The sequence below is a fragment of the Heterocephalus glaber genome, unplaced genomic scaffold (genome assembly GCF_053883595.1).
Source record: "Heterocephalus glaber isolate CG9 unplaced genomic scaffold, H.glaber_assembly_v1.0 deba00001744, whole genome shotgun sequence".
Taxonomy (NCBI): Eukaryota; Metazoa; Chordata; class Mammalia; order Rodentia; family Bathyergidae; genus Heterocephalus; species Heterocephalus glaber.
Genome location: NW_028258450.1, coordinates 2,099,147 through 2,118,412, shown reverse-complemented (window position 1 = coordinate 2,118,412; position 19,266 = coordinate 2,099,147). Strand labels below are relative to the sequence as shown.

The 19,266-nt window shown below is 59.4% G+C and overlaps 1 protein-coding gene across 1 annotated transcript in view; it reads right to left on the bottom strand.

Moving 5' to 3' along the window:
* Positions 1-2,066: 2,066 nt before the first annotated feature.
* The window catches only part of Ppp1r37 (protein phosphatase 1 regulatory subunit 37), a 34,828-nt gene continuing 17,628 nt past the window's right edge, over positions 2,067-19,266 (bottom strand). The window contains 13 exon segments of the mRNA XM_021250856.2: positions 2,067-2,138; positions 2,233-2,319; positions 2,533-2,931; positions 2,934-3,240; positions 3,349-3,515; positions 3,600-3,741; positions 4,581-4,693; positions 5,701-5,856; positions 5,945-6,095; positions 6,321-6,440; positions 7,260-7,360; positions 7,517-7,562; positions 8,397-8,494. Of these exon segments, the coding sequence (XP_021106515.2) occupies positions 2,237-2,319; positions 2,533-2,931; positions 2,934-3,240; positions 3,349-3,515; positions 3,600-3,741; positions 4,581-4,693; positions 5,701-5,856; positions 5,945-6,095; positions 6,321-6,440; positions 7,260-7,360; positions 7,517-7,562; positions 8,397-8,494 (1,883 nt within the window). The 3' untranslated portion in view covers positions 2,067-2,138; positions 2,233-2,236.

The following is a 19,266-nucleotide window of genomic DNA, read 5'->3' as shown; positions in this document are numbered from 1 at the left end:
GTAAACAAAACCAAAACAGGATCAAGGGCTCCTGTGGCTGGAATGGCCCTGCCACCTGGACCCATGTTCCCCCACTGGGTGCAGAGCTTTTGTGGGGATCTTACAAAGGTGAAGCCAAGGGGCTGTCACCAACAAACAGGTGCTGCAAGTGACCGCCCCTTTCCCACAGCAGCGAGGACAGCATGAGGGCTGCGCATGCCAGGTGTAGGGTACATGTGTGAGCGGCTCATCTGTGTAGTCTGTTAAGTGGCTCGTGTTGTGTCGTAGTGCTGCATGTCTGTTTTAAGTTCTTTCGTCTATACTGCCTGCGTGCTGTGGGTTTGGCTTCTTCCCTCTTCTGTCCCCCAAAGGGGACAGGGATGTTTGTCACCCTAGAAGGCGTCAGCAAACAAGCACTTGGGGAAGCTGGGTCCAAGTCACATGACGCCTGCCACTATGCACCCCACACCTGTGACGGTAAAGGCTGCCTGTCGGGGCGGTGGGGGTACAGTGTGCGGCCAAGTAACTGCCAAGACCGCAAACTGGGTGAGGTGTGGGTGGCCGAAGGTAAAGGGAAGGAGACACTGGGGCTGTGATGACAAGGTTTCCTGGAGGCAAGGCTCACAGCAGCGGGCATTTACTGGCTCCCAGGTGTGGTGGCTCCAAGTGTCCCTCACGACTGAGACCCCTTCCTGGCTTCTGGTGTGTAGCTGGTGACCCTGGGGCTATTGTGGCTTGTAATTGCATCACTCCAATGCTGTCCGCCTGCCTTCTCCTGATGGCTACTGGTATCCAAATTCTTCCCTTTGAATGTATGTATGTGAATGACAGAATCTCTTGACATTGCATAAGGAGGTCTTAAACTCCTGGGCTCAAGCAATCCTCCTGCCTCAGCCTCCTCACCTGGCTATAATCACCTCCCCACCAAACCTGGTGTTGGGGATGGAACCCAGAGCTTGTGCATGCTAGGGAAGTGCTCTACCGATGAGCTGCACCCCCAGCCACAAGTCCCCTTTTATAAGCACACCAGTAGTTTGGTTTAGGGCCCACCATCCTGAGCTCCTGAGTCCTGAAGTGACTTAGTAAAGACTATTTAGTAAGGTCATGCCCTTACTTGGCATGAGGGTTAGGACTTGAGCATTTTTTGGTGGGGGACACAATCCAATCTGTAACTATTGGGAAGGACTGGTTGGTTACCCCAAGCTACATATAGTGCAAGGAAGGACAGGGCTGAGGCTAGGAAGAGGACCCCAGCCCCTCATATACACCACAGGGGTAGAGCAGCCACGCCTGCCAGGCCTGGAGGCACAGGGTTAGTCACAGGCACCAGTTAAACTCCCAGCAGGCTGCTAAGACAGCTCCTGGTCTCACAGAGGAGCTGGAAGCAGGGCGGCATGGAGGCCCCAACCCCCACCTCTGCCCAGTTTTGCCTCTTTGGGGCCCCCTGGCACTGACCTGCGGGTGCTCTGAAGGCAGGTGCTGCTGGGCCCACCCACCTCACCCCACGGGGTTCCCAGGGCCAGACAAAGCAGAGAGGGCCAAGTGGTGAACCCAGCCCCTTTATTAGAAAAGGTGTGAACAGGGCCGCACCGACAGTCACCCCCGCCCGCCCGCCCGAGGTTGTAGTGCCTTCCAGGGCACAGCCGCAATGGCCTGAGCAGCGGGGTCCCCAGACGCCCGCTGCTGCCCCAGCTCCCTGATAGATTTATTGCACTTAAGAGAAAGAAAGCTCTGCCCCTTTGCACCCAGCCCCACCCGCCCGGCCCACACCCCACCTGGGGCATCCTGGGAACTTCCACCACCCATGCCTCCTGCTTGGTCCCCGGTGGGGTCAAGGGGGCCACCGGCCACCTTGGACTCCTGCCCTTGACACAGCAGGCTGGGCTGAGTAGGCTCTCCAGGACCAGAGCGGCCCTGAGGCCGCCTCCCCCTCCTCCCCCGTCCACCCCAGCCCAAGTCCTCCAGTGGCAGACACATAAATAGATGCGCCACTGCCTCGAGGCCGCAGTGTTCCTGGGGCAGGGTCCTGGGGTGCTCCTGGCCTTGGCATCCTGGGCCTCAGGAGGGCTGGGGTGAGGGCGAGCAGATTCTCATGGCTCTGGCCTCAGCTTCTCATGGCTCTGGCCTCAGCTCATCCAAGACTGACCAGAAAAAAGGAACTGGGTGGGGGCCGGGGGGGTGGGGGCAGAGAGTGGGGGGAGTGTCAGGGCAGGGGCTTCCTGCCATCCCCACCCCCGAGGCCCGGCCACCTACAGTGTCACAGTGTCTCCTGTGTGGCCTCCTGACTGGCCTCCAGAAGCAGCTCCTCCAGCGCCTTCTCATCCTGCGGGCAGCGCAGCTCTGCGGGGCAGCCTCGGTCAGGTGGGGAGCAGAGGGACCCGAGGCCACGCACCTCCCACGCCCTACCCCAGGACCTAGGTGACGCAGAGTGGGAACCGAGGACCAGAGCCCATCTGCCCCTGCCCCTGCCCCTTCCTGGGGTGGTTTCCAGGGAACCGGCCCAGCGTGTGGGGCTCACAGCAGGTGGCCCGGCCACCCTGCCCAGCCTCTCACCGTGCTCCAGGCCGCAGCTGCCTCCCTTGGCCTCAGGCCCCGGGGGTGGCTCTGGGGGAAGCGCGAGGGCAAACTCAGGCTTCAGGCCATTGGGCAATGGTGGCCCTGACTGAAGTGTCTCCGGCTCAGATGACCCTGGATCCTGGGTGCCAATGGGCTTGGCTGGCGGGAAGACAGGGCTGGGGGACAGGGCTGGGGAGGGAGGGGAGGCAAGGCTGGGGGGCTCTGCCCTCTCGGGTGGACTCTCCACCCGGGTCACCACAAACACCTTGTGACCCCGGCCCGGGCTGGACACAGAAATCCGCTGCTCGGTGGGGGAGGAGGGGCTGCCTGGGGGGCTCCTGTCCCCAGGGCCCAGAGAGTCCGTGGGGGCCACCAGGGCAGGGCAGGGGGCCAGGGGCTCTGCCCACTGCCCGCCTCTTTCCTCTGCTCGTCCTTCTCTTCCTCCTCCTCCCCGTCCGAGACTGAGTCTGAGTCTGAATCTGGGCTGGGCCCTGAACTGGGGGCCCCGTTCTGCACCGAGGTAGCGGGCACATCCCCGGACTCCCCGAGGGGCTGCGGCCCGGTGACCGTGATCTCGGGCATGGAGGCTGACAGCTGCAGCTGCTGCTCCTTCTCCTCCCGCTCCCTCGCCAGCACGAAGTTGCGCTTGCAGCCGTTCTGGATCTCGGCCAGCAGCGCCTTCTGAGTCTCAATGAAGCTCTTCACCTGTGTGCGGCAGTACCTGGCTAGGGCCCAGTGGTCCAGCCCGACCTGCGGCCACCCCACCTGCCAGGCCCCCAGCCCTCAAGCCGAAGGGGGTGCCCACTCGCTCACCGCCTCCTTCTTGGGCTCTCGGTCAAGGTCCAGGCGCAGCAGGGAGTGGTTCACCTTGAGGGCCAAGGACAGTGCCATAAGCCCGCCCGTCTTGATCTCGTTCTCCCGCAGGTCCAGTCTCAGGAGGCGGGGGCTCTCGGCGATGAACTCCGCCACCGCCACCGCGCCTGGGAGGGGGACCGCAGGGGCTGGCCAGGAGCCCCACGCCACACAGCTGGCCGCCCCCCAGCCAAGCCCGGGCCGTGCCCTACCCTCGCAGGTGAGCTTGGTGGAGGCCAGGCCCAGGCGCAGCACGCTGCGGTTGCCAATGAGCCCGTTCTTGAGGTTCCGCACGCCCTCGTTCCCGATGGGGTTGTGGCCCAGGTTCAGCGTCTCCAGGCTCTGTGTGTGCGGCTGCAGGGTAAGGAGGAGACCCCAGAGGACCCCAGGCCCAGGAGGACAAATCAGGAAGGAAGCCAGAAGAACCAAACCCAGTCCTCTTCCCCCCACAGAGGGGCAGCATCTAAGCACTGGCACAAACCTGGCATGTTGGTGCACGCCTGTAATCCTAGCACTTGGGAGGCTGAGGCAGAAGGATTCCCAAGAGTTCAAGGCCAGCCTCAACTATACAGTGAGGCCCTTTCGCTGGCCCCACAGCATCTCCCCAAAAGCTCGTCCTATCCCTGTCCACTCCCAAATCTCCAAGTGTCCCTGCTGAGGCTGGTCTATGGGTCTCAGCACAGCCTCTGAATGGGGCAGCTCTGGCCTCAGGTGTTGGGTCCCCTGGGGTTCACCCTAGAGTCCTTGCACCTGATGGGCTTGCTTTACATCAAGTCAAGTGTGACACTTGCTATAATCCCAGCACTAGGGAGGCTGAGGAAGGAGGATCCCAATTATATGGCCAGCCTGGGCTACATAGTGAGCTCAAGGCCATTTATATAATGAGACCCTAACTCAAAAAAGCCAAATAAATCCATATTTTGTTACAAAAATAAAAATTTACTAAAGGCTTTCAAAAATAGTAACTCTTGGGCCGGGGATTTAGCTCAGTGGCACCCTGCCTGCCTCACAGCGCAAGGTCCTGAGTTCGATCCCCAATACCAAAAAAACCAAAAAAATTAGTAATTCTTTTAGCACAACAATATTCTATCACATTAGATAAAAAAGGAATTGAAGAAGCCAGGGTGCAGAGGCTGAGTGAAAACAGCAGGCCCAAGAGTTTCACACCCCTAGAGCAGGGCGGACCGACTCACCAGTGTCAGGCCCAGGAAGGCCATGCCCGTGTGTGTGAGCTGGTTGTTCCACAGCACCAGGGTCACCAGCCCCTTCCTCTGCTCCTTGAGGCCCTCGCAGATGTAGGCCAGACCTAGGGGAGGCCTTCGGTCAGTCAGTCTGTGGCCAGCAGGCTGCAGGGTGCGTCCTCACAGTGCTCTGCCCCAGCTCTGCCCTCAGCTACTCCCCAGCAGGTGTCAGAGGAGACGCCTGGCTGCCTGGCCTCAGGAGCCAGCTCTGTACACACTGCACACACTGGGAACTCAACTCCTGGCTCCTGCCTCTGCCTCAGACCCACTCCAAGGCCTGAGCCAGACCTGCTGGGGCACAAGGGGGTGCCCAGTTGTGGGGTCCAGGCCTGCCACACTGAAGGGGACAATGGCCTCACAGTGCCACTTTGATTCCTCCTCCCTTTCTCCACTAAAGGCCAGGGGACTCTGCCCAAAGGTGGAGCGGCTGTCCTAGCCTCCTCCTGCATGGGAGATGTGAGCTCCTCTCCCTTCCTCTCTCCTCCCTCATCCCTTGGCTCACTGAAGCTTCCCCCCACAGACAGCAAACTCCTAAGTTCATTCCCACCCCAGGGCCTTTGCACTTGATGTTCCTGCTGCCTTTTCCAGGCTTTAAGAAGGGCTGACTCTGCTCAGGTCACTCCCCAGAAGTCCCTCCCAGCACCATCCCCACAGCCTCCAGCTGACCCCGCACCCTAACAATATCCTCTCCTTCGGGTACTTTTTTTTTTTTTTTTTGGGTACTGGGGATCGAATTCGGGTCCTTGGGCTTTCGCAGCAGGCAGTGAAACCACTGAGCTAAATCCCCGGCCCTATCCTTCAAGTACTTTTTAGATGTCAATCACCTTAACTATTCGTTCAATATCACTGGCCCCCCAGGTGTCAGCTGAGAAGTCCTCTCCTGCGGGACCCCACCCTGGGCCAGGCCCCCTTTGGACTCCTCAGCCCAGCCCTGCCTGCTCTGAGAGCCACTGTCTAGGGCAGCCCTGTTTTCCCCATGGGCCGTGAGCCCCAGGAGGGCAGTGCCAGAATGGTCTTGGCCACGTGTCCCCAGCCCCACAAGCCTAGGGCAGGTGATGCCAGTCTCACGCACCAGAGTCCAGCACATGGTTGTTGCGCAGGTCCAGGATCTGCAGGGAGCAGTTGAACTTGAGCAGGTTGCCCAGCTGGGCTGAGTCCTGCAGGCCATTGAGCTTGTTGTCGGCCAGGTATAGCTCCCGCAGGTTCATGTTCATCTTCAGGGCTGTGGCTGCAGGAGCAACAGGGGTGGGAGTGAGTGCAGGCCACCTCCCAGATACCCCACACACAGCAGCTTGCACCTCCAGGCCTGGGCTCACCCAGCAGCATGAGCGGCCGCCCCGACAGGCTGGCGTTCTCCAAGTGCAGCACGGCCAGGCTGCTGCGGATGCGCAGGGCACGGGCCACGAAGGGTGCCGAGTGGTCCAGCAGTGGCGTGTTGCGGGCGTCCAGGTACTGCAGGCAGCTGGTCTGTGGGGCAGGCCGGGGTGGGTCAGCCTGGCACCCTCCCTAGCCAGGCTCTGCTGTGAGCATCACCATGCTGGGAGAGGCCAGGCCACAGCTGGATCCCCTATGGCTCCGTTCCCATCCCTACCTGAGCCTGGCCCACAGCCACCTCTCAGGGAAGACACCAGGGAGGAGGGAAGGGGGACAGAACCAAGGCTGGGCACCCTGGGAGATGACGGTCATGCCCACCTTCCGCATCATGTGGGCGGCGGCCTGCCAGCCCCGGGTGCCAATGTGCTTGTTGAAGGAGATGTTGAGGTGGGTGGCCGACTCATAGTACTCGATCATGTCGAACAGGGCTGAGGCACCCTGAGGGAAGATGTGGGGCGCAGCCTCAGGTTGGGGTGGCCCCAGGGAAGCACGTGGGGTTTCAGGAAGGCAATCTCAAAGGGGAGGACAGACAGTGAGCGCCCAGCACAGGCAGGAGGGCCAAGCAGTGGCAGCCTGCTCCTGGATCCAGCTTTGCCTAAAACAGGTATGGCCTGCAACTCTCCTACAAGAGCCCCTTTTCTGACAAAGCCAGTCTGCTTCTGTCACTGAGTCCCGACTGAAGTGCCATGTGACCAGCACAGGCCCTGCCTCAGTTTGCCAGCACCTCTCCTGGAGGCTTCAGGATCTTTCCCACATTCCCATGTACCCTGTGTTCCTGAGACTTCTCAGTCTGGGGAGGTGACGATACCTGCCCCTAACTGGGAGCTTCCCAAATGTTTTTCACTCTGATTCCCATGGTGGGCTTCACATAAGGCCCCTGGTAGCCACGAGCCTCCCTGTGCCCACATCACCTTGCCTCCCCTGTGGGCCCCCAAACACACCCACCCATTCTGGCCACATCCATGTCTCTCTCTCGTCTTTTGTTTTGTTGAGACAGGGGCTCACTATGTAGTTCAGACTGGCTTTGAACTATGTAAACCCTTGCAACGATCCTCCTGCCTCCGTTTCCCGAGTGCCGGGATTACAGGCAGAAGCCACCATGCATAGCTCCCTCTTGTCCTTTAAAGGCCCTGCACTTGCCCCACCTCCAGCCTTTGTCTGGGTCCCTTCTTCCTGCAGGGTCCCCTGCCCACCCAAACCTCAGAGGGGCCCAGAAGCTGGGGGGCCATGGGTCTGGGTGGCAGCAGGAGTGCTCACATCTTCGTCCAGGTTTGTCTGCTCCAGGTCCACGACCTTGAACTGCAGCCTCTTGAAGACCTCTTCCAGCGCCTCGCAGGTCTTGTAGTCCAGCTTCTCCCCTGGGAGGAGGTGGTGTTCGTGTAGGTCTGTGCCTGCTTGTGGGGGGCTCTGGCCCAGGAGGATGGAAGGCCCTGCCCCCCACAGCCCTCTAACCTGCCACCCAGGCTCCAGCCCTGCTCACCACCCAGGGGCGCCCAGGTGTCACCGACACCCACCTTTCAGGTCCAGGCAGTCAATGCGGTGCTCAAGGTCTGTGAACTCCTGTGGAAGCAGAGTCAGGGTGGGTGGTGGACGAGGCAGGAAGACCTGAAGAACCTGGGCCACCTGCAGCCCCAGGTGTGTCCAGCCCCCCACTCCCCCAGCTGGGACCCAGTGCATCGGGACTTGGGGAGCCACAGGGTCCACAGAGGACTCTGCCCTGCCCCAGGCAGAGAAGTGGGGGAGTAGGCAGGAAGAGTGACAGAGTCAGCCCAGGGATCTCACGGAGAGGTGGCCTTGGGCCAGGCACACAGTGAGTGGACAGTGAAGGGAGGGACGACCGGCTCAGACACACACCCAGGCCCTGTTCTCTGTGTGTCACATGTCACCCCAGGGATGAGGGGCCAGGGCCAGCCTTGCCAGCAGCACTTAGCCTGGGCTGAGTCCGCCTCACCTGCAGCCACCACACCAGCAGCCCCTGTTCCTGGGCGTGGCAGTGTGGTGCCCCCTGGGGCCCCCAGGAACCTCCCCTGACCCAGGTGCAGACTGACAGCGCATGGCAGGGACCTTGGAAGCCCTCATGAGAGGGAAGGTGCCCTCGGGAGACCCCATTTATATAAACACAGATGCCGAACCTGCGGGGACCCGGGCAAGGAATGATGGTTTTGCCCTTTATGTCGCTATTTTAATTTTCTAAGAATCAAGGGCTATATTATTACTTTCATAATTCACAAGTTTTGAAGGATACAATTTATAGTTCAGACTTATGAGGATCGTAAACCTGCCTCTTCCCTGGGGAACAGAATTTCTCTAGGGACTGACAGACAGGGGACTCTCCCCCTGGCTCTAGTTCCTATAAGGAGCCTGACTTCCCCGGGCACCCCTGGCCCACTGTACCTGCAGCTGCCGGAGCAGCTTAGGGATCTGCCTGCAGTTGAGCTTCTGGCAGGCCTGCCGGTAGGCGCTGATCACCTCCTCCACCGTCACGTTCTGGGCTACAGGCAGAGGAGCAGGCCGGTCACTCCACGGCCACCCCAGGACCCCCACGCCTCACTCAGCAACACACTGACCAGTCCAGTCCTCCCTTCGAGCCCCCTGGGGCCACTGCAGGGCCCCCAGAAGTTACCCTGGGTGCCCCGAAACCACCTCAGCACCCCCCACAATCACAGTCACCACACAGCTAACACATAGGGGCCTTTGCTTACTAGCTCCCGCTCTACCACACGGCGCCCCAAGCAGGGCTAGGCTGGGGCTGTCTCTGTCACTACCGTGTCCCCAACACTGTTGTTGTTGTTGCTGAGACAGGATCTCCCTACACAGCCCGGGCTGGCCTCAACCTTTCAACCTCTTGCCTCAGCCTTCCAAGCGCTTGGATCACAGGTGTGTGCCTGGACATCCAGCTTCCACATCCCCAGCGCTTCCCAACACAGGGCCAGGCTTCCAGCAGGTCTTTGGCACTTTGGCACCATGAGCCAACTGAGCTCAGAGAGAGGAGAAACTGGCCCAAGGACACACAGCTGGTCCAAAGCGGAGTCAGACCTGAACTCCGCTTCCACTGTGCAATGGCATGAGCCTCTCCAACTCCCTGCTCCTGAAACAACCTCTGCAGCTAAACGTTCCCCAAGGTACGTGGGGACAGGCCTGCTCTGGGGTGCAGAAGCATGGCGAGGCCCCAGGGAGATGGGCAGAGCCTGGCAGAAGGCACAAAAGGAGGAAACCCAAACCCAAGGGCTGCACAGCCCCTGTCCCCGAGAGACAGGTCAGGGTGGACTTTTGGGACATTTCATGGCCAGCTTCTCAAGTTGAGCACAGTAATTCTGAGTTCCAATCTCTTTATACTGCTGAAGAGTAATGGCACAAGATACCACATTTTGTTTATCCATTCACTCCTTTCAGTTTTTGGATACTGGAGTTTAGATTCACCCCAGGTGACCAGGAAAGAAGAAAGAAAAGGCTATGGGCAGGGCAGGGAGAGGGTCGGGCCTGGGTGCCAGACTTTTGGGGTGGCACAGTGGATGGCACAGAGGTCGCCCTCGGCCACCCCCACCCCGCTGCCATCCTGCCATCTCCGCTAGCCACCCCCTAGGCCGGGCAAGCACTACTGCTCCACTTTCATGGAGGAAACCAGGTCCAAGAAAGACACATTGGTCCCCTGCGGCCAGGCTGCTGGACTAGGCCAGAGGCCAACATCTGGCCTAGAACTCTCACTACTGCACCAGGGTCGGGATGGGCGCTTAGCTGCTGTGTAGAGGTTAAAGATGCCAGCATGGGGGCTGGGGAGGTCGGCAGGGCCCTGGCTTCCTTCCCCTGACACTGAAGGGAGACGCTCTGACAAGGGCCCACGTGCTTGTGGCCCAGGGTTCTGGAGGGGACAGACGCTGCCCCTGCCTGGGAAGGCAGCCCTTGCCAGACTGGGGGTCCAGCCACACCCATGCGTGTCATGGTCTTAACCAACCTGGGTCACAAACTTGTGGGGGAAAACAGCCTCTCACCACTTTAAAAACAGCAGTCATTGTCACTGCCACAATAGCCTATGACTTCATGTGTCCCCACAGAGGGGCACAAACACTAGATTCCAAGTTTAAAAGGTGTTTAGCTCACTGCATTTTAACTGGCATTCTTCATAACCCTATTTTATTTTTTGGCTTCAAAGATCAGCATTCTGAGAAGGGGCCCCAGTAGACACAATGAAGGGCCTCAGGGGCCGGGAGGGGATGAAGTCAGGCCCGGCCAACGTGGCTGACGTGGCCTGCCGTTACCATCACTGGCTGCGGTTCTCAGCTCCCGAAGTCTGCACAGAATCAGACGCACAGCAACCTCTGCAACTGCTCCTTTGGGTGCTTGGCTGACAGCCCCTCCTCCAAGAAGCCCTCCCCGCCTGCCCCGCTCAGCTCTCCATTGGGCTCCTGCAGTCCTCTGCCACCGGGCTGTCACTGTCTGGAGATGGGTGTTGGGACTCAGTCAGGAGGGGGACCTCAACCGTCCTGGGTCACCATCGTGTCCCTGGCACTGCCCAGCACAGGGCTGGACTAATAGTAGGTATCGAAACTGCTGCTGGCTTGGGTGTAGCTCAGTGGCAGAGCAGCACTCAGCATGTGGCAGGTTCAATCCCCAGCACTGCCAACAGAGGCGCTGCAGCTCTGGGGCCCACCACCCACCCGCCATCCTCTTCCCTTCACCAGGCCTCAGTTTCCCCACCCAAATGCAAACAACAATCCCTGGGGTTCCTGACAACCCATTTCTCGGAGTAGGTGGTGCCAGAGACTGGCAAAGGGCAGTCACAGAGCTGGAGTCGGTCACTTCCAAGTCTTGCTAAGTCCACTTTTCCAGCCCAAGCCCCAGTGTCGAGCTGTGGGTTTTTCCCTGGGCCACCTCAGCACTGCCCATACCACCATCTATCTGCCCACCCTTAGCTGGGCACCTGTGGGCCTTGCTCAAGTCACGGCCAGAGCCTGAGCCCAAGGAGATCCTGTCTGCCCACCCAGTTACAGGAGGGAAACTGAGCCACTAAGGTGACAACTGTATCTTGTCTATTTCCTCTGGGGCTGAGATGCAGTATAGGAACAAGCAGGGCTCGGAGCTGGCCCACTGCAGCCTGGGCTTGCGTGTGATGCCATCAACATGTCCCACGGCCGGGCCTTGTGGGGACATCTATGTTATCAGTATTCACAGACAGGATTTTACATGTGCCATGGTCCAGGAATGCAACTGAATTATTATTTTTTTTTTTGGTACCGAGGATCGAAGTCGGGTCCTTGCGCTTGCGCAGCAGGTGGTGAAACCACTGAGCTAAATCCCCAGCCTGCAACTGAATTATTAAACTGAAAACTAATCACCGAGAGGAGTGGCAGAGACAGTGTGCAGGCAAGGCAAGGAAAGAGGCAGTGGCATCTGCACGGCACCCAGCTCTTCCTGCCTGCACACTTGTGGCCCTCCAGCACCCCATCAGGTTGGGAGGTGGCAGCATGGGAAGAGTCACAGTGATCTACTCCCAGGCGGAAACTCAGGGCTCTGAGTACGGGAGGGTGAGGTGCCTGGCACAGCATTTCATACTCAGCACCTCAGCAGGGAGAGGACCGCACAGCCCCAGTGTGACAGGGGGATTTGGGGCAGGCTCTGGCCCACCAGACAATGGCTTGTCACTGACTGATGACCCCTATGACCTGTGTGGAAGAGGCCATGTGACACCCAACATCCTGCTCGAGAAGGCAGGGCGCCAGGTGTGGTGCCACATGCCTATAATTCTGGGAGGCTGAGGCAGGAGGATCGTAAGTTTGAACCCAGCCTGGATAACTTGGGAACTCAGCAAGGACTTGTTTTGAAATAAAAAATAAAAAGGGCCAGGGATGTAGTTCAGCTCTAAAGCCCTGGATTCAATCACCATTTTGGGGGTGGGGGAAGCAGGTACTGATCTGTCAGACATGGTTTCCAGGCAGTCCCGGAGTTGGCGGACATGGCAGGACCGCACTTCCCAGACAGGCAAATAGCTGGGACAGATCTGTGTCCCTTTAAGCACACTGTGGGATGACCTCCCGACCCACAGAACCAGCCAAGAGCAACAGAGTGGCAGGACGGGAGCAGGCCAGGCCCTAGGGGAAGGGCGGGGCAGGGCAGGAGCGGCAAGGAGGGCAAAGGCTCAGGGGCTTGGGCACTCTAGGGCCAGGTGCCAAGGGCAGGCTGTGCAGTGAAGGGCACAGCTGTGGCCCGAACTGACGGGGGCTGGAACCGTCACTGCCTCCCCAGCACACCTGGGCCCCAGGTGGGCTTCGCCGTGTAGCACCCTATGTTCCCCCACCTCACACGGGGTCTCGCAGGGGCTGAGGGTGTGGGTTCTGGGGCCAGGCTGAGGGGCAGAATCCTGGCTCCCAATTCACATTCTGTTCTGCCCAAAGAGACTGACCCCGTGCCCAGCCACCTGGCCCTATCGTAGGGGTGTGGCACTGCCTCTGAGGTCCCTGTGGAGATCCCTATCCTGTTTCCTCTGACCCTGGAAGCAGCTGTGGCACCCCTGGGGTGAGGACAGGCATCCAGTAGTTGTGCTGAGCAACCAAACGACAGAATGCCCGGTGTGCACACATGTGTGCAGGGGCCTGTGGGTACATGTGCTTGTGAAGGGCAGGCCTCAGGTGTGTTTGCTGAAGTCGTGTTCTGAATCCTGATTTATGCAGGGGATAAAGTTCAAGTGGCTGCCTAAGGAGGGGGAGGGGGAGGGGGAGGGTGTGTGTGTGTGTGTGTGTGTGTGTGTGTGTGTGCATATGCGCATACTTACACACAGAGCCGGGAAGCAGGACTACAGCCAGATGTGGTGACACATGCCTGTAATCTCACCACTCAGGAGGCTGAGGCAGGAGGATTGTGAGTTCAATGCCAGCCTGGACTACATACATAACAAGTCCCTCTCCAAAAATAAAAAAAGTAAAAAGCACAAAAAGCAAGCCTGCATTGGAGATGGATTTGGAGGGGTAAGGGCTTGGAGCAAGAGCCATGTTCTGATCCACAGCTACCTCTTTCCTTCTGAAAAGGACATCTGCAGAGTCTTGGGCAATAAGGGACACATGTCTAAGTAGCCAGCATGAAAAGCAGTGCCGGCAGTGGCAGTCCGCCAGCAGAGGGAGATGACTGAGGGTGGGGGTGGCTCCCCTTCAGGAACTTAAGCCCTTTCCACGCCCGACTTCATTTCCAGCTCTGTGACCCGGGAGATGGGCATCATTACGTCTCCCTTTACAAGGGGAAGCAGCCATCTGCCCAGCCACACAGCCAGAGGTGGCAGGACTGCACACGCCCCAGGCCTGTCTCCCACTACTCTGCCTGGCTGGAGGGGGAACCAGGATAGAGGAGACACAGGCAGAGGCAGGACTGCTACAGCACCTGCAGGCAGCACCCGGCCACAGGGGGTGCTCTAGCTCACCCCGCAGTTGTGCCACTGTCCCAGGCAGAGGCTGCCCTCTCCACTGTGGCTCTCACAAAGGGACACAGAGAAACCTGAGGCCGATGCTGGGCTTTGGGTGACCGGTGGAAAGAGGCCAGCCTCAGGTGTGCACACAGGTGCAGAGGGGTCCACGAGATGCAAGGAGAGCCTGGATACGGGGCGGGGGGGACACGAGGACTCAGGGCACCCTGCCAGCCCGGGGGTGGTGGGGAAACAGTCACAAAGGATCACGCGCCAGGAAGCTGCAGTGTGGGAGGGCCCAGGCAGGAGTGTCGCACCTGCTCCCTACCGCTCACACTGTCTTGGCTGAACAACCTTCCTGTGCCCCAGAGGCCACTGCACGAAAGGGACCTCCGAGTGCTGAGGTCCCAGCTGGGGCCCAGGAGCCCAGGTCTTAACAAAGCATGGTGATGCAACAGCAACCACACCCTGAATACCCAGGCGTGGTGACGAGAGCGCTGTTCTGCTGTTCTGGGTGAGCTGCACACAGTGGGGCTGTCCTTCCTCGGTAGGACGTTTGTGTCCGCACACCAGAGGTAACCAGTGAGGCATCCCGTGACTGCCATCCATCCTGGAAGGTGGCAACCTCACCTGACCCTGGGTTTTGGCAGTTCACACACAGCCTGAGGCAGGACAGCAAAATCTGGGGCCGTGGCCACGGAGTTCCTGCCTGCAGCTGGGGCCCAGCGTTCCCGCTTGGCACCCACAACAGGCCCCCAGCCACAGCAAGAGACCTCCTCTTGGAATCCGCCTTTCAGAGCAGAAGCTCAGACGGAAGGCAGAGGGGATAGAAACTGAAACACCCAGAAAACCTTGCCCTGCACCCTGCCCGTGGAAGGACCAGCTGGCTGAGGCCAGACCGGCCCGCTCTCTCCCTGTCTCCTGGCAGGCTAGCCCGGCCCGAGCACCCCACCCCCTCACCCTCAGCTGTTGCCCCAGAGGTTCTAGCAGAGGGACGCCCTGTCCCACAGTCTGTCACAGTGACTGCTTGGGGACAGGAAGGTCTCTATGAAACCAGCTTTAGCCAGTCCCAGGCCCTGGGGTGGCTCAGAATCCCCCCCTTTCCAGAGCTGCAGGCAGCCACCTTGGCATCCACCCGGAGGAGACAGCCTCCTGACCAAGAAGCCAACTCAGGAAAGCCGAGCTCAGAGACAAAGAAAAAGGCAAAACCCTAAAGACGCTATTAAGCTCCTGGATCCAGCCAGGCCTGAAGCCATTTTATCCAGGACTCCTTCAGCCCTCAGGCCAGGATGTTTCCCCTCTGCTTCTGCCACTGTGAGCTAGCCTCAGGCTCCATGAGGCCACTCATTCTGTACACATTTCCAAAGCCTCCTGTGTGTCCACCTCTGTGCTGGTGCTGGGAGAGGGACAGCTCCTCCCTCAGCCCTGCCTTCCAGGGTTCTTCGGTATTGAGGGAGAAGCAGACAACCGCGTGGCAGCCCTGTGAGCCTTACTCAGGGGCTGGGGCCTCACCCAGGGGGTCCCCTCCTCTAGGACGGCTGCCCAAGCTGTGTCAGCCACCCTCCCTCTGGACGCCCTCATCTCAGCCCTGCGCACTCTGAGCCCCGGAAGACAGCATGGGCAGTCTGCATCCGCACTGTGCCCCCAACACTGCCCCGCACCTGGGGCCAGGCGCAGAGAAGGCGGAAAGAGGGGCTCATGTGGACTGGAAGTGGGGCGGACCCCTGCTCAGAGGGCCCAGGAGAGGCGGAGGCACAGCTCCAAGGTCGCCGAAGGTGGTGAGGGTGGCAGGCTGTGCAGCTCCCACGTGGGCAACTGCTCTGCAGCTCCCGGCGCAGCAGAGCCTGTGCGGCTCTCTACTCAACCCTTTGTCCACCATGTACTCTGCCCAACACTTCTTTTTTTTTTGGTACCGGGGATCGAACTCTGGATCTTGCGCTTGCGAGGCAGGTGGCGGCACCACTGAGCTAAATCCCTGGCCCTACCTACCCATTGCTTCTTACTGAACCGGATTTTCCACCCCAGCCCTGCAGAGCCCCTCACCATCGCACAGCAGGAGCTGTCTCAGCTGCACCCCAGGATCACAATGGCCATGCAGCCTGGAGAAGTAGCAGGACAGCAAACCCAGGGAAGGCCCTGTCCCACCCTGGTGCCCCCAGGTCCTCGGGGTCCCAGCTTCAGGCTGCCCAGACAGGCTGTGGAAGCCCAGAAGCAGGGAGACAGGGAGGCCTCGGAGGGATCTGTCTTCCTCTGTTGGGGCCCCTGGATCTGGGGCACCGGTGCTGGGCTGGAGGAGTGGGCACACGCAAACCCCCAATACTGCTAAGCTTGCAGACAGGAGAGGCGCGTGGTCACAGCCCGAGATAGGGGCTGCCACAGTACTCAAAGTCTCAACCCCTATTTGTGACAAAGCCACCTGGACCCGCTGCCTCTGGGCCTTTGCGCCGCTATGTGCTCCACCTTCATGTCCCCTCCCAGCCTGCGGCTCCAGTCACCTCCTCAAAGGCCTTCCCTGTCCACCCTCTGTCACACCACCTCTGCCCTCATCTGCCCCTGCTCCTCGCTTCCTTCTCATGACACAGCGGGAAGCTTGCTGACCTCCTGAGTACTTATGTTCCAATGAGGGCAGAACTTCTCCCACTCCTGTGCACTGAAGAACCCAGCAGGCTTCACTGGCCACACAGTAGTTGCTGGATGAGTATCTGTTAACAAAAGGGAGTAGTCCAGGCCACTGAGTGAACTCAAGACACTCACACTAGGTAGTGAGGTGTGCAGTGGCGACAAGGTGACAAGCCGGGGACGTGTCCTTAAGCCCAGGGCTGCCCTGGGGTACACACTCCCTGGGCATCTTCTAAGGAACCACGCTTCACAGGGGCTCCTACACTGACACCATCTCCTGGGCCCGCCCTGCCAGGGGAGCAATGCAAAGCCTTCTGGGGCCTAAAACAGGAAAGAGACCGCGGCGAGGAGCTTCTCACCATCCCTGAGGGCCCCGCACCATGGACGGGCCACCACTGGGGACGGACGTGCTGCCCCGAAGGCCTTGGCCAAGCAGAACCACATGCCCACGCTGCCGTAAGCAGGACAGCCTCTTCCCATCTCCCAGCCCTCACCAAGCTGCCTTGGGCCGGAAATCTAGCCTTGAGGGCCACAGCCACCACAAGGTCAGCTTAGCTGGCTTCTCAGGCAGTTCCCCTGGCAGCACCTCCAGAAAGGACTCAGGCAGGCAATGGCCACTCGAAGGCAGACCTTGGGTCCAGGGCTGCACCTGCCACAAATGGTACGCACGGAAGCCCCGGGCAGCTGGCTAAGCACTCAGAAGCCCATATAGTCGATCACCTCTGGGTGCCTGGCACTCAGTGGGCATGGCTACCTATTAGCCTCTTACTCCTTGCCCTGGGGCCCTAGGAGGTGGGTGTCAGCGTTCACCCTGGCACTGTTCTGTGCACCATTTCAGAACAACTCAAAAAAATGTATAAATAGAACAGACTGACAGGTATCAGATTTGCTGCCAACTAGTGGGGGCAGAGGTAGTACAGGGGATACAGTTACTGGCCATACACTGGTTGTTACCGAAGCTGGAAAGTGGGTACACTGGACTCATTATACTACTTGTGTTGGAAAACATTCACTACAAAAAGTTAAATGCAGGAGGGACAAACAGTGACTGTCCAGGGCTGGCGGCCCCCAGGGCCAGGGGTGGCTCCGTCCTGGGAAGGAAACCTGGCTTATACCCTGGGCTAATGGCTTAGTTCAGGCCAGACTAGCTCCACGGCACCCTCAATATGGCCTGGTCCGGCCTTGCTGGCAGCCACCCTGGGGGCTCCCTCGTGCTTGGTCCAGCAGGTGCTCAGTGAAGGGGAGCTGCAGGCAGGAAGGACCTGGCCATGTGACCACGTGGAGGGATAGCACAGCTGCAAGCAGGCTGTGAAAGAAGAATTTGGAAGCACAGTGAGATCAGGAGGAAGGAACCCGGGGCTCCAACTCAAGCCATGACCTCGGCAGGAGCCCACAGACAGGTGCTGTGTCCTAAGGCACCACTTTAGACAGCCCCTTCACATGCCCCACTGACGCCCCACAGCACCCCAGGAAAGGTATGACCAGGATCCCTAACCCAACATAAAGAAGAAGAGGCCCAGAAAGGAGACATCCTAGGTGACCATACACTGAAGGGACCTCTCTCTCTCACTGATGAGCCACTGTGGCCTTTAGGGCTGCCTGGCCCAGCTCAGTTACAGCCCTTCAGCCCAGCTTCCCAGCCCTTCACCCCAGGGACCCTCTCCCTGCCAGTTTGGGAGTCCCCAAGTTCTCTGGGGGGCAGCTGTACTGAGCAGAGAGGCCAGGCCATTCAAGGTGACGATGTCAAGCCTAGACAGAGGGGAAGCGGCGGCTGCCTCTGGAGGCTGGCAGGTGGGGACAGGGCAGGGTCTCTATCAGGTTGGCCTGTTCTGAAGAGCCTCTGCCTGTGACTCCTCAGGACAGTGAGGGAACACTGGTGGCAAGTTACTCTTCCCCATGAGTGATCAGACAGGCTCCCTCCACCCTGCTCAGTAATCAGATCAATAGGGCTGCAAAGTACAGGGCTCAGGAGGTGACATCTTCCCCAGCAGTGTCTGGCCATCAACTGCTGGTCTATGTGATGCTATGTCAACAATGATGATGACTGGCACTGACTGCAGGGGCCACAGGCCTCCAGGCACCCAGGACAACCCTAATGCCTCCCTCTTGGAGCCCTTGGCCTGTTCCTTCCCAGCACAGGGAGACTGAGACCATGCCCACCCAGGATGGTATCGCCACTTGCAGTGGTGCTCACACCAGGTGGGCACAGGAGACCTGGTGAGGATGTACAGGGAGACCCTAGATGCTGCCACAGGAAGAAAATCTATTTCTTCCACCTTCCTGCTCTGCAGACAAGAGGTAGGCACATCAGCTATGGTTACCATGCCACGCTGCAGGTCAGGCTCTGCCCCGGACCCCTCCACCCTTTCTGTCCCTGCACTAAGATGGGGACCCTGGGACAAGGCCTCCCCAGCACAGCCCCTGCTGAGGACAAAGCCTGTCCCCTCCCCTCCCACACGTGACCTCCCACCACCAGGCCTACAACTGCTTTCTCCACAGGGGGCTGTCGTTCAGGCCTCTATTCAATGTCACCTCTTCTGAAAAGCTTCACCTGCCCTTTCTAAAGCTTCATCCTCTGTCCTGGCTCTTCATGAGGCGCATCTCAGCCTGTCTGGGTCCATTTGCTGTTCACTGTCCTATAGCAAGTGCTCTCTGTATCTAGGATGTCACTGCAGGGCCTCAAGTAAACAATTGTGTAGGGACAAATGTGCTGCTTTACTCTAAGAAATTATGACAGTGCCCACTGCCTTCACTCCAGAGAGCCACCCTGGAAGGATGGGGGCCACGCTGCACCCCAGCAAGGAGCTTGCTCAGAACAGGCTGCATTGGCTGAGGGGCTGTGGAGCCAGCAGCTTGCTGGGTGACAGAGCTGCTCTGCTCTCCCCCTCCTAGGAAGGAAACACTACTGGGGCAGCCAGCCCCACACAGCAGCTGGGAACTGGACCCCCCAGGGAGGCCGCAGTGGCCGGTGCCTCTGTACCCACCCAACTTCCCAAGTGCTCAGATGACAGAAGATCCCATTACAGAGACACATGCGGCCAGAGCAGCCTACAACTTCCGTGTCTCCAGGGACTGAGCTGAGGAAGATCACGAGAGCCCTTCTGTCTGCCAGAGCTCCATAGCAGGCATGCGCTCGGGCCAGTGCACTTCTGGATGGAAGGGGGAGTCAGGACCTTAATCCCTGGCCCCCAGTTCCTCTGTCTGTGCTAAACACCTGGACCCAGCTGTGTGACAGACAACTTTTAAGAGTAAGTTATG